At 40.5% G+C, this 21558-nt stretch overlaps 1 protein-coding gene across 2 annotated transcripts in view; it reads left to right on the plus strand.

Moving 5' to 3' along the window:
* The window catches only part of RNF13 (ring finger protein 13), a 318726-nt gene that overhangs the window by 225051 nt on the left and 72117 nt on the right, over positions 1–21558 (plus strand). For both annotated transcript variants that reach the window (XM_029615493.1, XM_029615494.1), the window contains 3 exons: positions 15509–15596; positions 18287–18377; positions 21054–21159. In XM_029615493.1, coding sequence (XP_029471353.1) covers positions 15509–15596; positions 18287–18377; positions 21054–21159 — 285 coding nt within the window. The remainder of the gene's footprint in view (positions 1–15508; positions 15597–18286; positions 18378–21053; positions 21160–21558) is intronic.

Consider the following 21558-nt stretch of genomic DNA (forward strand, 5'->3'; position numbering starts at 1 on the left):
GCGCCTCCCCAATAGCCATGCGGCATCAGTGGCAGCAGAGGAATGAGAGAGGCTCCGAGGTTGCTGGCAAAAGAAAGAGAGGGGGTCTGCCTTTAGTGTGTGCATGTGTATGAATGGGTGCCTGCCTGGGGTGTATGTGTGTGAATGGATGGGTACCTGCCTGGGGGATGGTGAGGGAGTGGTGTGAAAATGAATGGGAGCCTGCCTGGGGGTCAGTTTTAGTGTGTGAGAATGACTGGGAGCTTGCCTGGGTGTGTGTGTTTGTGTGAGAATGATTGGGAACTTGCCTGGGTGTGTGTGTTTGTGTGTATGTGAGGGAGCCAGAGAGAGTGTGTATGAGAAAATCCAGGGGAGTAAGAGTTTGTGTGTGGGGTGTGTGTGGAGGGGGGAGAGAGTGTCTTAGAGCCTGAGAGTGTGTCAGTGTCTGTGAGAGCGAGAGGTTATGGTGGGTATAAGAGCATGAATGTGTATGTATGTGACAGTGTATGTGTGAGAGAGAATGGACATGTGAGTCTGTGTGAGAGAGGATAACCTCTGGGAAATTGTAAAAAAAGTATATGATTTTAATTAATAGAAATTCTATTTATCAGTAGTTTTAAAATATTCTTTTATTAGTATGGTTTTACTATTATAACTGATGCTTTATGTTTCTTGATTTTGTTTGTTTTATGAGGAATGGTGGTTCTGTTTTTCCATTGTTAATACACAGAGTCTGGCTTCTTGGAGTTTCCATTTCAGTTTTTGTCTAATTTGTGCTCCTTTATTTTGTATTCTGTATTTGGTGAGGGTCTGTCTCTGCTCTGTGTGTGTGACCATGATGAGAGATTCTGCTAGGATAGGGATCTATAGCAATCGGGTTTGTTTTGTTTCCTCAATAGGTGGTGTATTGGTATTCTAGGACCCAGTGTAATATTTACCCATGCTTTTCACAGGTAGGGTTATTGTTGTTTGAGTCCTTGGTGTTATTACTGTTATGTTACAATGGGATTGCAGTATAGATTTTGAGTGTCTTTTTTGCGAGGTTTTATTTTAGTTCACAATGTGCCTGGCAGTGGAAGGTGTTTGTGCTGCTGTTACTGTGAGGAGACACCAGCATTTGAAAATATCTTTTAGTATGATAAGCTGTAAGGGAAACATCCAAGCTCCATTGTTTGGGGGAATTTCAGTGGATGCACAGAGTTACAGAACTGGAGGTGCAGGATTTATATTGACATTCTGTCCCTTCTATAAATTCCAGATTTCACTCTCATAGCCATATAGAATTAGTTGAATGAGGCTATCAAATAATTATATAGTGTGAAACTGGCCAGCTTTTTAAAATTATGCAGAAGACCCTTTGGACTTTTTTTTCTTGGAATATTATATATTTTTAATATAAACGAAAGGTTTTCACAAGATATGTTGTGTCGTGAAACATTTTATTATGTATATATTTAAGGAAACATACATAAATTGTCGAAATACATTTCGTTCATTTAACCTTTAACCTCCGGTTTGCTTGTAGACTAATTACTGTGTCCCGAAATTATGTTTGTCTAAAAAGTGTGTCACCAACATGAAAAGTTTGGAAAGCTCTGGTTTAGGGTGTCGGAGATGGGATCCTTGATGGGGATTAGGATCTGCACGTCGTCCACATAGATGAAATAGGTGAGGTTAAGGTTATTGAGAAGTTGGTATAGGGGGAGAAGATATATGTTGAATAGGGTCGGTGAGAGCGAGGAACCCTGGGGAACTCCTTGCTTGGCGGCTATAGGGGGAGACTCTTTGTTGATAATTTTCACTTTGTAATACCTGTCGCTTAGAAAGGATTTTAACCAGAGGAGTGCAGAACCTGATATGCCTATATCCATCAGACGGTTGATGAGGATTGTGTGGTTAACTGTGTCGAACGCTGCCGAGATGTCAAGCAGAGCTAGTAAGTAAGATTGACCTTTGTCGAGGCCCATCAGGATATTGTCCGTTAATGAGAGTAGGAGAGATTCTGTACTTCTGCGTTTCCTGAATCCGAATTGTGATGGGTATAGAATGTCGTGGGAATCGAGGTAGTCTGTAAGCCGCATGTTGACCAGTTTTTCCATTAGCTTGGCTATGAAAGGTAGATTAGCAATGGGGCGGAAATTTCCGGGGTTGGATGGGTCCAAGTTGGGTTTTTTTAGTAGTGGTTTTAGAGAGGCTGTTTTTAAAGCTTCCGGGACATTGTATCTGAAGCAATGGAGGGTAAAGTGACTTGCCCAAGGTCACAAGGACCGACAGCGGGACTCAAACCCTGGTCTCCTGGTTTATAGCCCACTGCTCTAACAATTAAGCTACTCCTCCATTCCATATTATGTTGGTTCCAAAGTATTTGATCATCTTCATTTCAAACATTTTGCGTTCTTATGTAGTTCTGAAATTCCCTGGTTGCGAGGTCATTAAGGGAGTTATTGTCTCTTGAGAAATATTCACTCATTGAGATGTCACCTTTTTCGTCTTTATAATGTGTTATTTTAGGTCTAACTATATTCTTGTCCTCCCTTTTTGGTTTGTTTCACCGATGTGGCATCCCTTTTCACATTTTTTGCATTGTATCATCTATCATATGTTCATAGAGGAGCCTGAATGTGAACCTTTGATGCTGAATATGTTTCCCAATGGGCAGCTGTGCTGCTCTGTGAAATGTGCTGGCATAGTTTGCATCAGGATATCTTGCAGAGTTTTGTGCCATTTTCTCCTTTTGGAATTTCTGTTTGAAGCTTACTTTTTATTAGATTTTGCTGGAAATTTAAAGCCTAGTTTTCAACAGTCTGCGTAAGTCAGCACATACTTGTAGAAGTCGGCGCGTGCAAAGTTACAGCAGTAGTTTATAAACTGTGTGGCAGGAGCTGCACAGTTTATACAATAGCACGGATCTCTGCCCCAAAAGTGCACCTATGTATTTCAGTACGCACACTTATCTGTAATGCAGAGGAATGCATATTTTCTCTACCTCTTTCATAAAAGTTTGCACACATGCTAAAGCATGTACTATTTGTTTATTTATTTAAAACTTTTTTGTATACTGCTTAAGCAATGTAGGTACATCAAAGTGGTTCACAGAGCTAGTATAAAACATACATTAAAATACATTAAAATAAAGTAAAACCAGAAAGTCACACATTAAAAACAAAGGGGATATCAAGACTGTGTCAAGGTACTCATGGGGGTGATAAGAAGGATAAGGTGGCTCAAACAAGGCCAGGCAGAACTTAGTCTGCTGTTGCCTGCTTGTAAGTGATGGTGCATAAATAGGTTTTTAGATATTTGTAACATATGCACATAATAACCATCACGCACACGCAGAAGTGGATATTTTTGAAACTATGCACATACTCCTCTCATGAAAGTATTTACTTGTGCACATAATTGGAATCACCAATACCCCCACCAGTCACCCAGACCTCCACCTAAAAACTACAGATAAGAACAAGTGCAATTTCAATTGCATGAGTCAATTAGCTGGAGTAAAAATATGCAGATTTCAGCAGTGTATGCACATATGTCCGACGTCTCTGTAAGAGTGGGGGTGGGTATACAGCATCTTGAATATCCACCCCCCACTTCCACAGAGAAGTCGGACATACAGGATTCGGGAACCGAGGAATAAATGGACTACAGTGGGCTCTGGCCTGTGATGAAAAGATACCCACTCGTCTCACCATTACTCTTACATAATACCTTTTCTGCATTGGATAACAAAGAAGCTCCAGGAATAGAAAATGAGGTGATATCTGAAAGGGATGTAGTCACCCTGTGTACCCAGAAACCCTTAAACATTATCAAAGGTCATAAAAGGAAGCTGCTTCTGCTGGGTTACTCAGTCATCAGAGGAACCAATTTGGGAATAATTTTGATAGGGACACAACAGTTAAATGCCTTCCTGGATCCGTAGCCAGTAAAAATACCAACCAAATAGTCAAATCAATTATAAAAGAAAGTACTCCAGTGTTAATGTTATCATCCATCTGGGGACCAATAACCTTGCTAGAAATGGTATACTTGCAATCCAGAAAGATTTCCGAAATCTAGGAAAGAAGATTAGACATATGGCAAAGACCATTGCCTTTTCAGAAGTATTACCTGTTCATGTTAAGGGACAAGAAAGGCTGCCATATAGATAACTTCAATGTCTGGCTCAAAACATGGTCTAAAGCAAGTGGTTTTGGTTACATTTGAGGCTGGGTCTGTGTATGTAACAGTAAAAAGTTATACAGTAAAGGATGGTATATATTTATCATTGGCCAGAAGAAGGATGCTAAGTGAGAAATTCAGAGCATTCATCATCAGGTATTTAAACTAAAGGGCAGGAGGTGGCCAATGAAATTGCTGTGTCACCCCCAAGCAATACAGGAATTGTGAGGAGAAAACAAAATCAATCAGCTCAAAATAGCAAAAAAGGTGACTAGGAAGAGCAGCAAACCAAGGGAGAAAAGTTGAAAAGCTATGATCACAAATGCTTGTAGTCTGGGCAATAAAATCCTAGACCTGCAGGCCATAATGGTGGAGCCAGATTTGGGCATTGTCGCTGTTACAGAGACATGTTTCATGGAATCTTATGATTAGGATACGGCCATCCCTGACTCTTAATTTATTAAGGAAGGACAGAGAGGACAGGAAAGGGGGAGGAGTAGCTCTTTCTGTCAAAAACAGTATCCAAGCAACTGAACTGCAAGGGATGTAGGGTAGGGAAGAAGCATTATGGACTGCCCTAAAAAAAAAAAAGAGGATGATGCTTCTATTTTCATCAGTGTGGTCTACAGACCTCTGACTTAAACAGAAGAAATGGACAGCATGGTTTGATATTGCAAATAAGATATAGAGAAGTCACACAAAGACCCAAGTTTTGAATTTCAAAAATATTGACTTTGTCAAAATGGGAATGTTCCTGGAGGAAGAACTAGAAGACTAAGAGATAATGGGTGAGATGGAACAACAGTCGGCCAAATTAAAAGGAGCTATTACAAAGGCAACAAATCTATATGTTTGAAAAGTAAACAAAAGTAAGAGGAAAAAGAAACCGATCTGGTTCAAAAAGGAGCTTGCTGAAAAAATACAGACCAAAGGAACAGTGTTCAAGAAGTATGAAGAATACCTGGTGAAACTGAGGGAAACAAATAAAGAAATCAGGAAAGCAAAAGGTCAAGCAGAAGAAAGGATGCCAGAAAGGTAAAGCAAGATGACAAAATATTTTCCGATGTATCAGAGAAAGAATAGAGGCCAGAAATGGTATAGTGAAATTGAAAGGTGACAAGGAGCAATGTGTGGAGAGAGACGAAGAAATGGCGGAAATATTAAGCAAATACTTCAATTCAGTATTCACTAAAGTAAATCATGGAGAAGGACCACTGCTGGTTGACAAGACTGTAGATGGGGATGGGGAGACAAAACTCTGTTTACATAAGAGAATGTATGGGAGGAGCTAGGCAAAATGAAAGTGGATAAGGCCATGGGGCCGGATGAGGTACATTGCAGGATATTGACATTGCGGAAAGGATGGAAGGTAAAGATTGTCTGTCTGAAACAAAGTGGACACGTCTGAAGGAAGAGAGAGAATGAAAAGTGATTTAAGAAAGCTTGAAGAGTGGTTGAAGATTTAGTAGCAGGGATTCAGTGCCAAGAAGTGCAGAGTCATGTATTTGGGATACAGTAATCCAAAAGAGCTGTATGTGATGGGGATTGAAAGACCGATGTGCACGGACCAAGAGAGGGATCTTAGGGTGATAGTATCTGGTGAACTGATGATGGAAAAGCAATGTGACAAGGCTGTAACTAAAGCCAGAAGAATGTTGAGCTGTATAGAAAGAATAACCAGTAAGAAATAGGAGGTGATATTGCCCTTGTACAGGTCCTTGGTAAGGCCTCACCTGGAGTACTGTGTTCAGTTCTGGAGACCATATTTCAAAAAAGATAGAGATAGGATGGAGGCCATTCAGAGAAGGGTGTCCAAAATGTTGTGGGTTCTGTATCAGAAGACTTATGATAAAAGGCTGAAAGATCTGAATATATATATACCCTAAAAGAGAAGAGGTACAGGGAAGATATGATATAGACCTTCAGATACCTGAAAGGTTTTAATGATGCATGAACTTCAAAACTTTTCCGTTGGAAAGGAAACAGTAGAACTAGGTGTCACAAAATGAAACTCCAGTGGGGAAGACTCAGAACCCTCTCTTCATGGAGAGAGTGGTGAATGCCCGGAATGCCCTTCTGGAGGAGGTGGTGAAGGCAAAAACAGTCAAGAATTCAAAAGGGCATGTGATAAATACTGTGCATCCCTAAAGTCTAGAGGATGGAAATGAAGAAAAGGGTGCATGGGGGTAACTTGCTGGGGCGGCAATAACTAGCCTTAACCAATAACATTGCTCTCAGCTTCAACGGCAGGGGAAAAAGGGAATTGGATTTAGACAACAGCCAACGAGGGCCCTGACTTTTATGGTCTGGAGAACTGATATACATCCCAGAGTGCTGAAGGAACTGAAGAATGAGGTTGTAGACCTGCCATTAGTAATTTGTAAACTGTCATTGAGGTCTATGGTACTGGAGAGTTGCCAACGTAACACCAATTTTTAAAAAGGTATCCAGGGTTGATCCAGGAAACTGACCAGTGAGTCTGACATCTGTCCCAGGCAAAATGGTAGAAACTGTCATAAATAACAAAACTGCTGAACATATAGATAGGCACAGTTTAATGAGACAGAGCCAACATGGATTTAGTGAAGGGAAGTCTTGCCTCACCAAACTGCTATATTTTTTTTTTGAGGACGAAAATAAACATGGATAAAGCTGAGCCAATTAATATAATGTATCTGGATTTCCAGGAAGCATTTGACAGAGTCCCTCATGAGAGACTTCTTAGGAAATTAAAAAGACCTGGGATAAGGAGCAGTGTCCTATTGTGCATTGAAAACTGGTTAAAAGATAGAAAACAGAGAGTAGAGCTAAATGGTAAATTTTCCCAGTGGAGAAAGGTGAATAGTGGAGTGCCCCAGGGATCTGTTCTGGGACCAATGCTTTTTAATATATTTATAAATGACCGGGAAATAGGAACAACAAGTGAGGTGATCAAATTTGCAGATGACACCAAATTATTCAATGTTGTTAAATCACATGATGATTGTGAGAACTGGCAAGAAACCCTTGCAAAACTGGGAAATAAAATTGAATGTGACAAGTGCAAAGTGATGCACTTAAGGAAGAGTAACCCAAATTATAGCTACATAACGTAAGGTTCCACATTAGCGTCACCATTCAGGAAAAGGATCTAGGTGTCATCATTGATTAATACGTTGAAATCTTCTGCTCAGTGTGCAGCAGCAGCTAAGAAAGCAAATAGAATGCTGGGGATTATTAGGGAAGGAATGGAGAATAAAACAGTGAATATCATAATGCCTCTGTATCACTCAATGGTGCGACCTCATCTTGAATATTGTGTGCAATTCTGGTCACCACATCTCAAGAAAGACATTGCAGAATTAGAAAAGGTACAGAGAAGGGCAACCAAAATGAGAAAGGGGATGGAACGATTCCCCCTATGAGGAAAGACTATAGAGGTTAGGACTCTTCAGCTTGGAGAAGAGATGGCTGAGGGGGGATATGATAGAGGTCTATAAAATAATGAGTGGAGTGGAACGAGTAATTCAGTTGTTTACTCATTCGAAAAGTACAGAGACTAGGGGGCATACAATAAAGTTACTAGGTAATACATTTAAACTAATAAGAGAAAATATTTTTTTACTCAGTGCATAATTAAACTCTGTAATTTGTTGTCAGAGGATTTGGTGAAAACTATTAGTATAACTGTGTTTTAAAAAAGGCTTGAGCAAGTTTCTGGAGGAAGTCTATTAACCATTATTAAGGTTGAGTTGCAGAAATCAACTGCTTACTCCTGGGATAAGCAGCATGGAATCTATCTACCCCTTGGGATCCAGCCAAGTACTTGTGACCCGGATTAACCACTTTTGGAAATAGGGTACAGGGCTTGATTGACCTTTGGTCTGACCCAGTATGGCAAGTCTTATGTTCTTAAACATTTTCTTTTGTAAGGCCTAGAATTTGGAAGACAATTTGAAAGGATTTGCAGGGCCTTAAGGATTTTTTTGTCTTGCCGCAAGTTAACTAAGGCATTTCGTCAATTTAAATGTATCTATAGGCTCTGTTAGACCTTTTTGTTTATTATTACCATATGACCTTTTATTTTGGGGTACTAATATATATATATATATATATATATATATATATATATATATTTCCTGATTTTACTTTTTTGTTTTTATTCTTTTATTAGGTTATTGTACATTGCATCTTTTTAGTTATTCTGTGTTGTTGATATATATTATTTCTTTGCAATTGACTGTTGACTGTATTGTATTTGCCTTTGCTTGCCTAGGCAGTTTTGTAATTTGAAGTTATAAATAAATAAATAAATAACATTAAAGGAAGCCATAATCAACACCAAAGTTAAGTGTGTCTCTCTGGTTTTGTGCAAGTTTTAATGCTACTGCTATTGTATTTGCACATTATAATAAAGCTGTAGCTGCTTAATCCTTTAATGCCTAAGGTAAATGTTCTCTGACAAGGAGCCTCCTGCATAAAGCTCCCAGAATCACACTGGTAAGGCAAGGCTGCACTAATGGGCTTTAATAATCATGGGATTGGTATTGCAGACCACTAAGCTTCAGCCTTCCATGACCATGTTTATGATGACACATTTACCCTGATAAATGAAGCCATACATGTACCTTGGCTTTTTTGTTGAATACTTCTACCAGTAAAATTATGTGCCAATGTGCACAAATGTCTGGCTAGCTTTTTATGCCTAAAGTACTTTAAAGTGAAACTTTACAGTCATGTGACTGCATTCCTTGGCAGTGGGTGTTAATTATTAAACTATGAAAAGCAGAGTTTATTTACAGAAACATAAATTGTTTGACCCTGGACGAAATCAGCTGATGTGCTCAGGAGCTACTGGCACACCCAGTCCAAAGTGTGTTGTGGATGAAAGAAGATGAGACCTTACCACAGCCTATTTGGCATGATTATGTTTGCAGTTAAAGCTTAGGGAGGAAGAGTTGGAAGGGCCTGGGGTTGTATTGTGAGGCTGTTGTACATGTGCACAAAAGGCACAGACTGGGATATGTGTCTTGACTCACAATGAGCTTTTGTTGATTGACAAACTTTGCGCCTTCAGTTTCCTTTGTGCAAGAAAAGTTCAGCTGCGGTTGAATGACAAGAGTCTATAAATACCGATGCATTGAGCATCTTTTGTTTGCACAGGGGGATTTTAGCCCACAGAAACACATTTACAGATTGAAAAGCCTGACATAATAATGCAGTTGTTCTGAGCTGGGAGGTTTGTTTGCTGTAGATTGCTGATATGATGGGAGAATACCTTCCCTGATTTTCTGCAAGGTGTCTTCTGTAGCCATGCCTGCTTTTAGCAGACACTTTTGCTTTGCCATGGGTAGCATAAATGATTAGGGAATTTCTCCATTTTCTGTGTCCTAGGCTTTATATTTGATGGTGATCCTGTAATATAAACCAAAAAATGCATTCCTGTCGTTGATGAACGTGGCAATCATAGATGTCCTCAGTCTTCAGGATAGGCTCTCAAAGCTTTGTTATTTGATGCGTTATAGACTTAAAAAAAATAAATGCAAATGGGAGGCATCGACTGTAGTAGTATTATCCTCTTAACTAGAAAGAGAACTTGAAACTATTTTGGAATATGTTATGGGATTGATTCAGCCCCACTGTTTTGTTTCTACTGTTGAGAAATAGTGATTTGATTACTGGGGTAATAGGGGACATTTGCTTGCTGTTCATGATGTCTTGAAAAATTCAAATTATTATGCTGAGGCCTAGAAAAAAAAAAGATATTCAAAGTATGCAGGAGGTGGAGCCACCCTATGTTCTCTATTACCTCCTTCTCTGGACCCACCTGCAAAGGATTATTCATCCCTGCTCCCCTTATATCCATCTTCCTGAGGCCTGCACCCTGAGGGGCGGAATTTAAGAGCCCTGCTCGCGTAAATCCGCCCGGATTTACGCGAGCAGGGCCCTGCGCGCCGGTGCGCCTATTTTCCATAGGGCCTACCGGCCGCGCGCAGAGCCCCGGGACTCGCGTAAGTCCCGGGGTTTCTCCGAGGGGGGGCGTGTCGGGGGCGGTCCCGGTCGTCGCGGGCGTTTTCGGGGCGTGTCGGCAGCGTTTTGGGGGCGGGTATGGGGGCGTGGCTACGGCCCGGGGCGGTCTGGGGGCGTGGCCGCGCCCTCCGTACCCGCCCCCAGGTTGCGGCCCGGCGCGCAAGAGGCCCGCTGGCGCGCGGGGATTTACGCCTCCCTCTGGGAGGCGTAAATCCCCCGACAAAGGTAAGGTGGGGGCTTAGACAGGGCCGGGTGGGTGGGTTAGGTAGGGGAAGGGAGGGGAAGGTGAGGGGAGGGCAAAAGGAAGTTCCCTCCGAGGCCGCTCCGATTTCGGAGCGGCCTCTGAGGGAACGGGGGTAGGCTGCGCGGCTCGGCGCGCGCCGGCTATACAAAATCGATAGCCTTGCGCGCGCCGATCCAGGTTTTTAGCAGATACGCGCGGCTCCGCGCGTATCTACTAAAATCCAGCGTACTTTTGTTTGCACCTGGAGCGCAAACAAAAGTAGGCCTATTCGCGGAGTATGAAAATCCGCCCCTGAGAGCAGAAGTAACTCCTGGCAGCTACAGAGCTCCCAGTTTTACCTATGGGAGAAGCTGTGTTTTTTTTTCCCCCCCTTCCTTGGAAAATCATGGAAGCTGCCCTTTTCTTTCACAGTTATCTAATTCCATGGGAATGGAATGGAATAGAAGAAAGGGTCAGGAAAGAGTTGGAGAATAAAGTCCTCTCTCGGATCAGTTTCTCAGCAGTTGCTGACCTGTTTGTGTATTGCAATAAATGGTGTGAATTTTCAAAACATTTATGCGCGTAAAATTAGCCTAGCTTGTACTCATGCACACGCTAAATCTAAATTACACACTTCTTTTTGGTATCGCTCACAAATTTATGTGTAACATAGAGGACCAGAGTAGAGGCATTCCAGGATGGGGACTTATTCAGGTAATTGTACACCTGCTAATTAACTTGTACAGTTGATTTCAGACTCATCTGTTAGTTTCCGTTGGTTGGGTAGAAGGTCTGGCTGAACTGGTAGAGGCTTCAGTAAACTGGTGATTTCAGTTACACTCGCGTTGCTAAAATATACCGACTTCTGCGCGTTAACAGGGTTTTTCATGAGCAAGTCACAATTTGTTTCGCACATAAAATATAGGTACGTATGTTTCTAAAATAGGTAGGAAAGGTGCACACCCTTCAGTGCAGTGCAGGCGGGGGTATTTTATAATCTGCGTGTACCTGATACATTCAGGCTATAAAATACCATAGTAGATCTCTGTGTGGTCATACATGCGCATAAAAGGGCCGCGTAGAGTTGTTTGAAAGTTACCCTCCCCGCGTTCTTCCGTTAGAGCTCCTGAATGCTAGTGTTTTTTGCAAGTAAGAAATGTGGGGTTTGATTCTAGAATATCGTAGTACTAATCTGCTGAATTAGGATGTCACTTTGTCTCTCATAAGTTCAAGGACAAGCATATGTTTCAGATAAAGGCAGCTTGTGGCGCACTCTTGGAGTCATTTGTCTGTTTCAGGAGCGCTCCGCTGGCTTCTCTGAATGTCTATCTCAGTCCCCAGCCCAGACTGATGAACAAGGCTAGGCAAGCAGCCAGCGGTGCGTAGGAAAATTAACGATGCTCTGTGGCTTCCTTTTTCATACAGTATCTTGACTCTGGGCTGGAGGAGCTTTCTTTGTAAGGAAATTTGTCTTTGCCACAGAGATGAACGGCACAGAAAGGGCTGCGTGGGAGGCAAACCTACAGTATATACTCTGTTTTGTGAAACTGAGAATGTCAGGATTAACCGCGTACCTGTTACAAAGGGGACCGGCTTACCAAACTGATCCGCTTTATTTGAGTTGATAAAGCGCGTGGCACGTGTAAACCCGGGGTGGGCGTTCTGTTAGTGGTTGTTTGTTTTTTTTGCCATTAGGGCCTGAATATTGTTCGAGTTTCATTCTGGAAAGTATCAGCATTGTGGGAGCCTCAGTAATTTTCCTGTGCAGGCGCTGTTCTCAAGGACACTTTATTAAACTCTTGGCTGAACCATGTTGCTAATTAGAAAGCAGAATGCATAAGATTCATTTATCATGGAGCAAAAAATATTTTTTTATTTACACCAGTGTGTAAAGGAAATTGAGACCCCCCCACACCCTCCTGCTCTAAGGAGGGGAGAAAGGATTTTGAACGGTGTCCACATCAGCCTGAAGGATACTCAGTAATGTGAAGAATGGAGAGAACTGCACAGAAAGCTGAACCCAGCATTGAAGACCAGGCTTGATCTACTAACGTGATTTTACCATGTAATGTTTATGGGAAAAATGCTTAGGACATAAGCTCCTAAGGTAGTGGAAGCCCTTAATTGCATAATAAAATCTTCTTTCCATGCGGCCTAGCCACTGATGGGATTTCTAAAAATGCCGTCTCCACCAGTCCCCTAGTGCTCAATGCTGTGTTCAGCTTTTTGTGTAGTTCACTCTGTTCTTTACTTAGCCTAGTCAAATATGTATTTGGCACTGAGGAGACAAGTAATCAAGAAATCTGATGATGATGATCATTTTTCAGAGATTCCCTCTCTCAGGGTTTGCAAATTGGCCACCACAAGGCATAGGGCCTTTTAAATTATTGACTCTACCTAGCTTGATGCACTCTCTACCTAGCTGCAATCAAGCTAGATAGAGAGTACATTGTACAAATCTACCCTTCTTTCACCTTTCATCACTCCCAATCACATTAAATCTTCACTGATGGCAACTGTGCTGTTTGTACCTATGACTGTGCACGTCAAACTGCCCCCCAAAACCTACCACACCCCCCAAACCTCACCTGAGTTACTAGTGCTCTCTCTTACAGTGGTATAAATAGTTAACTTATATGTGAACCTCTACAGAGGCACTTTCTCTCTCTGCAATAAAACCTTTTCGTTTGGTAACATGCCAGCCAATCTTATGGGTTGCGGTAGCAGGAAAATTACCCTAACAATGCTCCCTTTTTTTTTATTGCGGGAGCTATTTCCGCAATATTTATAGCAATTGAATAGTTTCCCCGGTCCAAGTTCTGTAACCTATGTTCCATGTACCGCCTCCAGGCGAATTATTATGTTCTGTTTCAATGTAAACCGATGTGATTTGTATTGCATACAGGAACACCGGTATATAAAAATTAAAAATAAATAAATAAATAAATAAATTTGATAAATCTAGGTCCTAGTTGGATAACTGCCGATATTCAGACTTGTTAAGTTAACCAAATAAGTTAGACCTGCTCCATAGCAGGTCTACTGGATATAACTTATCTGGCTAAGTAATAGCAAATATGGGAATTTTCAGCAATATATCCATACTGCTGAATATCCGAAGTAAGTTAGCCAGATAAGTTTATCCGATTAACCTACCTGTCTGGCTAGGCTTTGAAGATGGACCTCAGTATGTCTATGTTGAATGGCTGTTTATTTTTTAGTATATGATTTTAGTCGTTTTTTTATTCTTTTAATTTTGGTTGTGTATTTATTGGTTGTTATGTTTTGTATACTTTGTTTTTTTTTAATTTAAGTTTGTATATTCATTTTATAGTAATTTTTGTATTTTATGATTTGCCTATTTTTTATTGGACTTTGGTAAGGCGGAAAATAAACTAATGTTGAAGTTGAGGGTAATGTAAAAATACAAATGTGGAAGCATGTGCTTGGATGTTCAGGAGTATTTCTATTGCACTATATTTAAATAGTATTATTATCAACATTAATGCTGTGCAGGATGGCAGCCCTATATTCTGTCCTAATAATTTGCAGTGTCATGATCCATGGTTCAATTTTATCCTGCATTTAGCCTACCTCTGTTCTGATACTTAGAATCCTTCTGTGTGCACTAATAATATTTCCCAGTCTTAAACTTCTACAAGACCTACCTATCTGTATCTAGGAGCCATGTAACAATATTTGCCATTTATTGACATAAAGAAGCTACAATGTTCCTGGCTTTTCTGCTTCTTTGTAAAAAGCAAAGAGATAGATTTACACTGTCCCTTTATATTTCAAACTTCTGCTTTGAAACATTTCTCCAGCTTGCTCACTCAAGAACATGAAAAGTTGATAAATTTCTATGTAAAAAACAAATCATGTCTCAGTATTTCTATCTTAATAGTTATTCTAATATAAATTCATATTTCATGCTTTTTCTTTCAGGTCATAATGTGGTAATACCTAGCATTATTTACAGTTTTGTAGAGAATAGAATATATTATAATTTAATTGAGACAGCTAGTATTGAATTCAAGAATAACCCATTGCTATGGGACCTTGACTTAACAAATATCACCTCATTAAGGCCAGGATTCATCAAACTATCGCATGCGATAGGAAGAGGGACCTGTTTTATGGTAATAGCGCACCTTGTGATAAATAGGCTGTCTTAGCGCTTCGCATAGTTATTACCGCAGAGTGCGATAACTTTTTCACACTTTGCAGTAAGTGCCACAATTGTTGCACTTCCTACCTACAACCACTAGGCGGCGGGATGGGGGGGGGGGGGAGAGAGAGAGAGAGAGAGAGAGAGAGAGAGAGAGAGAGAGAGAGAGAGAGAGAGAGAGAGAACGAGAACGAGAACGGACTAGCTGTAAGGCCCTTCTAGTAGTTAGGTATTTATACCTCTATATGAGGCCCACCTAGTTACTCGAGGTGAGGGTTAGGTAGTAGTGTAGGAGTTAGGGGCCACTTTGACATTCAGAGTGAGACGTACGAACAGAACAGTACACGCTTGTAAAGATTTAATGTCCTTCGGAGTGAGAAAACTTACACAAAGATGAGATTTGTACAGTGTTCTCTCAAACTAGCTTGATGTTACCCAGGTAGAGAATCCATCAAGCTAGATTGAGAGAACATTGTACAAATCTCCGGACAGCAAATCTTCACAAGCGAGCACTGTTCTGTTCGTACATCTCACTCTGAATGTCAACACATGTAACAATTTGTATGCATGAAATTCTAACAATGGGTTGCATTACAAATATACCTGTGTACTGAAACATACACACATGCTTTCAGGAGCAGAATTCTGCTGTGTATTATAAACTGTGCTGTAACTTTAGACTTATCAACTTATGCGTGCATGTGCTGATTTATTCACATGATTGAACGTTACCCTCCACAGTCTTAAACGAACTGAAGAGACTGCACATCTAGATAAATTAAGAAGCTTCAGAGGGCATAACGGAGCATTATAAGGTCTGCTCCAGGAAAGCTGATAACCTCAATTGTCAGTAAATGGTGGGAGAGATCTGCTAATATAAAATAGAAATTTTTTGAAAAATTGTTACTTGTCATACTGCTATGACTCATTACTTATGCCTTTTATGTATTTTTCTCTCATAGGTTTTAAATGCACAGAGAGCTGGGTACAAGGCGGCTATTGTTCATAATGTTGCATCTGATGACTTACTTAGCATGGGATCCAATGATAGTAAGTATCCCCTTCTTTATTACTTGTTATAAAATTGCTCGAGGGGAGAAGAGGGGTGTGCACATAACCCGACGTCGTGCTTACTTTTATGTGCACAGAAGAGGTGTTCTGGGGGGCGAAGTTTGGATTGACAGTACTCTGGGGGAATTCTGCGCAAAAAAATTTAAAATTCTGCTCACAAAAACTGAAAATTCTGCAAAATTCTGTTATATTGGTCAAAATAACACAATTTACATGACAGTCATTAAGTAATTACATTACATAAGTTGTTACTTAAAAGTTGCAGAATTTTAAATATTTTAAGAGAATTTCCCTAATCTTCACCGCAAATCTTCGTGGCATGCCAGGGTCTCCTCTGCTATTTTCTACCTGTCCCGCGATGGCCGCTGTCCTTCCGGTTTTGAATCCTCTTCCGGCGAGGGAGGAAATCGGCGAGGCGACAGTGGAAATCTGCGGGAAGGGCGACGAGGGAGGAAATCTGCGGGAAGGGGGAATTCTGCGCAAATTCTTCATTCCACAGTAGCGCAGAATTCCCCCAGGAGTAATTGACAGGCATAGCTGGTAAATTTAAGCCACACAAGTTATGCGCTGCAAAGAGCAGGTGTAACTTTGTGTGGGTGAGTTTGTGCGCGTGCTTGTACATAATCTTCAAAGCGCATGCAGCCGCTTAAGTTTGCTTTGAAAATAAGTGCCGCATCCATGTCATCCATGTTTCCCACTTTGAATATCTGTCCTAAAGAAAAGCAGAGACTCCCCTTAATAAGCCTTATTCCAAAACTAATACACACCAAAAAGGTTTTTGTGTTCTGGGTGGCACATGAAGGCTTACGACAACAATAGCCTAGTTGAGCTGGAAACCCAAAGGAGCAGGAGGAAACGCCCAGGCTAACAAGTAAGCGGTTGCAAAGAGCTGTTGGTGGTGGATAATGTTTGTCTTCCTTCATCATGTAGCAACAAGAATCTACAGAGGGACGCCCCGGGATTGACCAGGCCTACCTAGCTCCAGCAAGAACTCGTAACGCTGCAAAGAAAAGTCAGCCGTCTTGCAGGGGTCCATAAATGAGTCCGGGAAACCAACCCGAAACACAAATTACAGACAGCACCAAAACATTAAAAATAGCAGTAGGCTATTTTTTTTTTTTTTAATTATACAAACCTTAATGGTGTCTCTTTAAGGTCAACAGCAGGTGGTGTACCCAGGGCTTGATTGGTCTCTCAGTGGTGAAATAAAAAATTATTTCTGTCAAGTTATTCTTTAATTAGGATGCCTTATCATAAATTTTACCAGAAAGGAGCCACAGTGGAAAGATTCACAAATTATACGGCATGGATCTAATTGATTCACATGTAATCTGCCATTATTTTTGAATGACGCAGGATATCAATTTTTAAACAAATAAATATGGGTAATATCTTAAACATTGTCACACGATGGCTAGCGGCAGTGGGCTCCAGTTCATAAGCATGGGGACCAGTCCACTGATAGCGAGTGAATAAATTAATACCTCAGTGCCATAGCTGTCAGAGCTACAGTCTCAGCACTAAGGAGGTAATTTTAAAAGGAGTTTCACGTGAACATGCTTAAAGTGCACTTACATGTGACGATTCAAGAGCATATATATTGTAGCAATTTTCAAAACCCCACTTGCACAGGTAAAGGGCATTTACCCGTGTAAAGACCAGTTTTAAGCATGTGAAGGCTTTTTAAAATCAGGTCCATTGTATATGGCCCAGCAGGAGCTGGCAAAAGCCTCTCCTTCTCCTGCTGAGCTTTCAGGGCACTTTTGGGGAGCGGGGATAGGGGGAGGGCATTTGCAGCCTAACTTGGCTTAAAGTAGGCGATGAGGAGAGGTAGTTGGGCTGCTTGGTCTACGCTACTATTTGTAAATTCTTTTTCTTTCTTTTTTTTTTTTTTTTTTTTGCAGGACTAGGACCAATCGGCTTACTAGCGTTTCTTTTTTTCAATATTCAGTAAGCTGATGAAAGACAAAATTACCCAAATAACTTCATCTGGCTAACTTTGACCAAGAATATTCAGTGGAACACTTATCCAGATAAGTTCCACTGAGTATTTGGCTAAAGTACACCGCCCTTGATGATGTATTTTCAGGAAATGTTGATGATGTAATTTAAGGAAATGTTGTTAATAAGTCACTACTGTTTTTATAGTTGCTTTTCACTCTCCTTCCTATTTCTGTTCTTCACTCCATCTCTCTTCTCTTGCTCCCAGCCCCTCTCTCTCCCTTTTCTTGCCTGCTCCCCTCCCCCCTGCTCCTTGTTCATTGTAATTTCTACTTCCTTGAGTTAACTGTAAACCGGCGTGATGTGTCCTACGAATGTCGGTATATTAAAAGTTCTTAAATAAATAAATAAAATAAAATAAAGTTATCTGGATGAATTTACCCAAATAACTTTCCCACTCTCTGGCTTACTGAATATTGACTTCTTCATTCCTAAATAATTACAACCCCCCCTGTGCCTGCCCTGCAGCCCACAGGCGCCCTTCCCATTAACCTAGGAAACTCACAATAAGCACCCCTAAGCAGTTTTTTTTTTCCAGCAGTTATTCACCTGTCGGATGGAGAAATTAATGGGAACATTTTCAAAGGTGTACGTCAACAGCAGGATATTAGATCTTTGATTGGGAATTCTTCTCTTTTTCAACTCAGTCTCTGTCTTCTGCTTTGTAGTTGAACTTCTAAAGAAGATAGACATCCCATCTGTTTTTATCGGTGAGACTTCAGCTAATTCCCTGAAAAATGACTTTGCCTTTGAAAAAGGGTAAGCATTTGCTTTTCTACTCTAAACGGAGAGCCCTTAATTGGTCAGAGTAAAATAGTCTGTCCTGTTTAATCTGTACAAGAATTTCAAGGCTATGCACTGAGATATTGTTTGGAACGGGCCTTGAAAGCTTCAGCTCAGCAGTGTTGGCCCACCAGAAGACAATAAGTTGAAAAAGAGGCAACAAAGTGGTTGAATAATGAAGATTGCTTTGTAATATAGTATAACGTAGTGTCAGCTTACTCAGTGCCTTTCATCAAGCAAATTCCACACCTAATGTACCTTATCGATCTTAAACTTTGATAGACTTCTAAAACTATCTGCTCTATCCAACTTGTTTTCTTTTATGTAGTCTCAGCACTTTTGCCATTTTAGAAATAATATTAGCATTATGTAATCTGGCATAACATCTACAAAGTGAAAATGCCTGTGAAAACTCATTCTGATGTGTGAATTGGGTTGATATTTGACTGGTGGTAATTGTAAACCACTCATTTCCCTATGAAAAGTCCATACCACAGAATTTCAGTGTACCCTGTCATCCTTAAAGGTACCCAGGGTTTGTGGGGGAGATCTAATCATGCCCATTTCTCCAGAATGAGAGAATGGTTTTCATTTTTAAAATGAGAGACTGTTTCCCTGCATTGAGCATTTTCTGCATGGCATCGGTTCCTCCAACAGGGATTTCTGTCAAACGTAACTACAGCACAGAGCTCAGAGGAACCAAATGAGAAAGCCGAGAAACTGTACAAGAGTTCGGAGCGGGCGATGGACTTAGAAAAAAAAAAAAAGAATGGATTTACCGAGGAGCTAGGGACACAAGGCAAAAACATTCACAGTTATTGTAATAGAAAAATCTGAAGCACATCAGCAGAGTGCTCCACTGGAGTCAGGGGAGGACATTTATAAGGGGGGAAAAAAATTGCCTTTCATTGTTTTGAAACAGCCTGAAAAGAGAATTGTTGCAGTCCTTTGTTTCAAGTGCTAGCACCACACTCAGCTTTTGAAAAGGCTTTGTTTTTCTTGGATTTGTCTGCCAACGCCCCAACATGCCTTCTTTCTTCCCTTGTATGGCAGCGTTTGTGCGTTACCATTGTGCAAGGATTCATTTCTGACATTACCGCCCCACTCCCTGTACTCTCCCCACTCCGGCCCACGTGCAGCACACCACCACAGGACAGCAGCTCATACCAGATGCAAGCATTTCTTCATATTAGTTACTCTCTCTCTCTCTATATCTATCTATCTATCTATCTATCTATCTATATATATATATATATATATATATATATATATATATATCCTAGCATGCTCACTAGGGGGGGATCTCGGGAAAAAGATCAGTTGTCGAGGCAGGCTTAGGGAAGAATAGCAGGTAGAAGAAATGGGGGCAGGGACAGGATGAGCTGTTGGAATAGTTTTAGAACTGTAATCTGCCCAATCACGTGGAACATTAGAGGGCCAAAAAAAGGGGAGAGAACAAAAGCCAACATGCACAGGAGCGATGGGTACGGCTGCATCAAGTTTCCAAGAAGAGGAGGCCAAGGTCAGCCAAACGAAACTGCTGCAACAAGATTGCTATATTCATAGGCAGGAAAACTATCCTTAGCAGCCAGCATCTACTTTGTTACTATGTTATCTGCCCAAACTATTTTCTTTCAGAGCTGCAGGGTCCGAAGCCAATGCTGGGCTTCGGCAAACATAACTTGTTGTACACGGCTGCAAAGCAAAGCTCCGTGAGTGCTTCCATTCAGAGATTAATGGTTAAGAGTCAATGACTGCAGTGTTCTAGGAGTACTCACCATATGGACATCTTGAATGCCACTGCCAAAGGGTTTTTATTCACCCATGTTACATTTCCTGGTAATGTTGCCAAAAGATTGATAGTGTAGATCTCCGGTCCTGTATACAGGTACTTACCGGTTTCAGCTTCCCACTGTGCACCAAGCATTCCTGCCTCCCTTTTTTTTTGTGACTTTTGAATTCACGATACATTTGGTTGTACTTTTGTGGTTGCTTACTTTACTGTTTTAAATCTTTAATATACTTTGACGGGCAAAAACATGAGAGGGATATCCAGCTGACATTTTTCTATTTGTCCTTGAAACCCGCAGTACCTGAATATAATCTGCTTTGAAGTGCCTGAAAGGCAGAATATAAATAAACACATCTTGCATTATTATGTAGTCTGCCACTTAGTATTTCATGTTGAAATAGCATCTCACACATTTTCATTTTTATCCAAAGTTTCACAAATGGTTTTATCTAAAATTATTCTCCAGTTTGAATCTTGAGATGAAATGGTACTGCCTTTTTTATTGGTTAATTAACAAATCAAGATAATTGGTAATTTAAGAGCTATCATGCTGATTAATTCCCATCTTTTTTTTTTTTTTGCATTTTCTATAATTAAATGCAAGAGCCCAGCAAATGAGACTAGTGGTGTTAAAGTGCCATGCCCTAGGTTTGCACCTCATTAGACATTGTTATTGACCACTTTAAGTACTGTATGACATTCTTAATTTTACTCTGTGGTATCATCCGTTCATTCTTATATACTTAAGCATAATTTTTATTTTGCTGATGTTTTCATGTTTGGGTTCTGTTTCATGAGCATCTTTGCTTTGTAAGTTGTGATCCATTCCAACTGGTCTTTCTGATACTGATTTTTCACAGTGGCCATATTGTGTTACTCCCTGAGGTCAGTCTGCCATTGGAATACTACTTAATCCCTTTCCTAATTATAGTCGGAATCTGTCTTGTACTAATTGTCATCTTTATGGTAGGTATCTTTAAATTATAATACTTTCCTTTCCTTCTCTTTTTTTTTTTTTTTTTAATCTTAATCTTAACAGTGAAGGTAATTTTCAAAGGAGTTATATGTGTAAAAGTAGCATATATGGAAGCAAGTTTTCAAAAGTTTATTTATGTGCGTAAATCCTTTTGACAATTTAGCCCTATGGAGTGAAATTTCAAAGGAGTTACATGTGTAAAAGTGGCAATTTTCAAAAGCCCATTTACGTGCATCAGTCTTTTTGAAAATGATCTCCAATATGTTTATATTTATTGTCTTCTCCATTGTCTGATCCACCAGCCTGGATGAGATGGTTTATCACACCTTCATGTCCTTTTCTTTTGTTCACCCTACTTCTGACATATGTGGATGCGGTCTCTGATACAT

The sequence above is a fragment of the Rhinatrema bivittatum genome, chromosome 9 (assembly GCF_901001135.1).
Source record: "Rhinatrema bivittatum chromosome 9, aRhiBiv1.1, whole genome shotgun sequence".
NCBI lineage: Eukaryota > Metazoa > Chordata > Amphibia > Gymnophiona > Rhinatrematidae > Rhinatrema > Rhinatrema bivittatum.